Source organism: Cricetulus griseus (assembly GCF_003668045.3).
Source record: "Cricetulus griseus strain 17A/GY chromosome 1 unlocalized genomic scaffold, alternate assembly CriGri-PICRH-1.0 chr1_1, whole genome shotgun sequence".
Classification (NCBI taxonomy): domain Eukaryota; kingdom Metazoa; phylum Chordata; class Mammalia; order Rodentia; family Cricetidae; genus Cricetulus; species Cricetulus griseus.
This window is the reverse complement of record NW_023276807.1, coordinates 105,723,889-105,728,595: the sequence shown is the minus strand read 5'-3', so window position 1 is coordinate 105,728,595 and position 4,707 is coordinate 105,723,889. Positions and strand designations below refer to the sequence as shown.

At 45.2% G+C, this 4,707-nt stretch overlaps 1 protein-coding gene across 1 annotated transcript; it reads left to right on the top strand.

The window, feature by feature from the left end:
* Positions 1-2,322: 2,322 nt before the first annotated feature.
* On the top strand, positions 2,323-3,655 carry Bloc1s4 (biogenesis of lysosomal organelles complex 1 subunit 4). The gene has a single exon (XM_027387083.2). It carries the CDS (start codon positions 2,367-2,369, stop codon positions 3,012-3,014), a length of 648 nt encoding a protein of 215 aa, XP_027242884.1. The 5' UTR covers positions 2,323-2,366; the 3' UTR covers positions 3,015-3,655.
* The last annotated feature ends 1,052 nt before the right edge of the window (positions 3,656-4,707 follow it).

Sequence of the window (4,707 nt, the reverse complement as noted above, 5' to 3'; positions counted from 1 at the left end):
TCATATGGTATCAGACAGATTTTTAAAAATTAACCTGAGGTTACACAACACACATCAGACAATGTGCCACAACATAGCTCTTTTGTCTCACAGAGGAGCTGAAGTTCCAAAGCACAGACAAAGCCATCCCATTTTCTGAATTTTCCAGTTTGTTTAAAGGAATCTTATCCACATGGTCTTCACCAGCTACCGTCCAGTCTAGTCATGCCTAGAACTATACCAACACCAGTAGATTTTGACCACAATTCACAGACTGCAAGGTGCCAGAAAAGGATCAGGTTACACAGATAACAACAAAATACAGCCATGTTTCACTCTTCAAAACACAGCAGAGTGATGAATATGTCTGCTGTAAAACAACTTCCTCTAATGAAAGATATCTTTGAAACCCAAATGTATTGAGGATCCACATTTGATTCAAAGTCACCATGCAGACATCATAAGTAACAGTTGCAAAACCACACAGCAGAACATAATGCTAGTTCCAATAGGATGGTCACCCAAAGTATACCTGCCTAAGCATAGCATGTTGGAAAACTGAAAGAAAACCTAGACCACTCAGCAAAACAGAGGAGAGTGTGAATGTAGGAAAGAGAAACAAGCAAGCATAAAGGCAGAGAGAAGCTCTTATTAATGCTTTCCAGATGTTTCTAGAAGGCAAGTATGTCAGAAGACCCTGGACTAAGAAAGTAGCATTCCCAGAAGTGGTTAAATTTCCCTTTTTTAATCTCTGGATTTGAAAGGCTGACTATTCATGGTGTGCATGACAAGTTCCTCCCAGCTGTGGTTTAGGTTCACAGGGAGGGAATTGGGTCACCTGCTACAGATGGACTGACATGGTGAAGAACTGAAAAAGCTTGTAGCTTTCTCTATTTTGTTACTCAAAGTTGTTTTTGTTTTTCTCTAATTCCCAATTCCCAGTGAGGAAAGAGGTCATGTAAACTGTACCCAGGAAGAGTATGTGTTGAACACCTGTTTCCATCACCTTGTCTTTTGCGCTATGCGTGTGAGTGCCTGCCTGTGTATGAGTGAGTCAACAGTAAATAGCCCAAGTCTTTCTCAATTGCTGCCCATTTTCTCACCTGCTACCTTAGGACTGTCTTCAGATGACAGTGTTGAAGGATAAGACCATAAGTTTCCTAGAAATCTACCAGGCTGCATGGAAATGCCATCTTGGATGTTTCTAAGAATTTTAGGGACTTTACTCCTATCTTGTGTTTTTCCCTGGCAACACCTTGATGGAATCCATGCCTTGGAGCTATTATTTCTTTTGTAAAAGGCTGAGATGAACACATCATTAGGATGACTTTGTGCTCCACCTTCCTTGCTTTTGCTTACAGTTTATTTTACTATTATTGGTAAAGGAAAAGAAGCAGGCAGGAACCTTGCATGGGTGCTGGTGGGTCCTATACAATGAATGGATACGGGAGCCTATGTAAGAAAGCTGTGAACTATGGGTGGGGCAGAGTGCATAATGTTCTTCCCACAAGATGGCCTTCTAGGAAGAATTACATCAACTATAATAAGTGAATACATTGGAAAGAAAGGACATGAACGGAATGCCCTGATAATGTCCACATTATCTATGTGGGAAAGGAAAATACCTGGGAGGAATATTCTTAGTTCTTTTTACAAGACCAAAGATGATAATGACACCAGCATGTTTCCTTGCTGTGTACTTGTACTTGCTTAAGCTAATTATAAATGTCACCTCATGTTTTGCTTGCTGTAGTATTAAAAATGAGAAGGGCTTTGCACTACTCTTGAGCTCAAATGCCTGGAGTCTCCTGACTCCTCAAGCAGGTCTTTGGAATATCATACCATCTGCAGAGACTTAGCCTCGATGGCTGCAGGGCAGGTGGACAGACAGAGGTAATCTGGCTATGAGGATACACAAGAAGGTCCCGTGGACATTTTTTAGATCTATTTAATTGTATTCCTCTTACACTATCACCTATCAATTTACCATTATCTACCTACCAATCATTTATTGGTTTGTTGGTTCATTTGTTTGTTCAAGACAGGGTCTCACTATTCTGCCCTGGCTGGCCTGAAACTGGCCAGACTGGCCTTGAACTCAGAGTTCTGGGATTAAAGGCACATGACACGACTGGCCTAATCTATTTATTATCTATCTGTCATCTACCTATAGTCTACCTATCATCTAACCGCCATCCTTTTTGAATTATAAACACGTGGGAAAAGAACCAGCACACATGAACGAGCAGGCAAGGCACAAGGAAGTTGGTTGGGCGGGGTCAGGAGATTAGCGGGCTGGTAAGAGCATGACGCATTCAAGCAGCGCCGGAAGCAGAGAACGCGGGGCCGTGACGTGCCGCTTAGCGCCGGAAGCGGCTGAGCGGGCCATGGAGGACGGACCCGCGGGCGGAAACCTCCCCCGAGAGGCCTCGACTGAGGAGGCTGAGCCGCTGGGTGCTACGTGGAGCGGGGACAGCGGCCACGTATCGCAGAGCCAAAGCAGCGCGTCAGGGCCGTGGGAGGATGATGGCTCTGAGGACGCGCCGGGCCGCGACCTGCCGCTGCTGCGCCGCGCTGCCTTGGGTTACGCCTCCAGCCTGCTGCCGGCCACGGGGCCACGGCCCGAGGTGGAGGCTCTGGACGCCAGCCTGGAAGACCTGCTGGCCAGGGTGGATGAGTTCGTGGGCATGCTGGACATGATTCGCGGAGACTCGTCCCACGTGGTGAGCGAGGGCGTGCCGCGGATTCACGCCAAAGCCGCGGAGATGAGACGCATCTACGGCAGGATCGACAAGCTCGAGGCGTTCGTGAGGATGATCGGCTGCAGCGTGGCCAGGATGGAGGAGCAGGTCACCAAGGCCGAGGCCGAGCTGGGGACCTTCCCTCGAGCCTTCCGGAGGCTGTTGCACACCATCAGCGTCCCCGCTCTCTTCAGGTCCGCACCTTCCGGGCCCCAGCGTTCCGCCTACGAGCCGCCGGTCCTGTTCCGGACCGAGGACCACTTCCCTGGCTGCGATGACAGACAGCAGCTCTGATCCCGCACCTTTACCGCAGGAGGACTCCAGTAAGACTCTTGTTCCGAATGTTAAGAGATCCTGCTAAACTGGTGTATATGATGTCGGAATGTGAACTGTTAAAAGTTTATTTTCTGCAAACGACTTGACATCGTCAATATTCGATGTCGAGAGTGTAGATCCCTGTGTCTTCCAGTTTTGATCCGAAAGTTGTTTGATGGGGGGGCTGGGGAAGCCAACTGATTAATTTATCTGTGCAATATGGCAGAGCTGTTATTTTTATGGTCTTTATTACAGTTAACAGTGTTACCTTGTTAAGATTTATATATTTATATGATCAAAAGTGACCAAGAAATTAAAGCTGTATTCTTAAATCCTAACAGTGAAGTGATTCAGTTTTCTGTAGCCTTCTAGGATAGATGGTAGATTATTTAGTATCATATTCAACTTTACAGATTGTAGGCCAAAGGAAATAAGATAGTTTCTCAAGACAGCCAAACTGGGTGTTTGTTGCAGCAAGTTTTGAAGTTGTATTTGATAATATGATTCAAAGGCTTAGCTTATCACAGCAAGCATATTAATGTATGGTTATCAGTGTTCAATTGATAGCACATCAATTAAAATGTTAAATTTCATTGAAGGAGATTTCCTTCTGAAAATTATTTAACATATTTCTTGTTTTGTTTGCAAATAAGCCTGTCGTTCATGTTATTAGTAGTGGAGTAAGGAAAGGCAGTTTCCTTCTTCAAAAGCTGGTGTGAAAAAACCAGCCTTGCTACTGTTTTCACTGCTCTGCTTTCTCCCTGGGTCCCATGGGAGTAGGAGGAGGGATTTGTTCTTTCACTTTGGGGATACAGAATGCTTGAAGGTCTCTTACCAACAAACTACTATTCCCTAAGTTGGTTCTCTCAGGTAGTACCCTCAAGTAAGCCCTTAGCTGGGTGTATTGCTGTCAGCGAGGGTAAGTAAAATCAGTAATGGAGTCAGGTGTGATGGCACACATTGCAATCCCAGCACTCGGGACTCAGGTAGGAAGCGCACAGGTACCAGAATAGCCTGGACTATATAGTAAGTTTCAAGTCATCTTAGATAGCCAAGAAGACCATGTATCAGAAAATAAATGACTTTTAATCCCAGAACTCGGGCAGAGGCAGGCAGATCGCTATTAGTCTGAGGCCAGCCTGATCTACATAGAGAGTTCAAGAACAGCCAGGGCTACATAAAGAGAACCTGTCTCAGAAAACAAATAAACTTGATAATGTAATCTCATTTTTGGCTTTTCGTGGACCTTCTGTGTTGTATGGTGACATTTATTCATTTGGCTTGTGGTTCAAATCAAAGAACATGTAAGTTTAGGAACTGTAGGTCAAACCAGTGGCCTACATTTACTGTTCAGAATCTAGTGGGTGCTATTACACATATATTTCTACTACAGTCACTGAATGTGAAAATAGAGTTCCAGGCCAACCCGTGCTAAAGAATAGCACCCTGTCTCAAAAACACCAAGAAAAGATTGCTTCCATAGGGGCTATGTCGATGGCTCTGCAGCATGGTCAGTTCCCCCACCCACTTCATTTTTGTGAGAGCTCACAATTCCTGAAGCCCCAGCTCCACAGGATCTAATGCCCTCCTCCAGCCTCTGAGGTCACCTGAAATCAAATGCACAAACCCACACTCAGGCACAGAATTACAGAGGATTGCAAATAAATCTGTT

What these genes read in the sequence shown, in the direction of transcription:
- Bloc1s4 (XM_027387083.2), top strand. Translation starts at nt 2,367, where the DNA reads ATGGAGGACGGACCCGCGGGCGGAAACCTCCCCCGAGAGGCCTCGACT.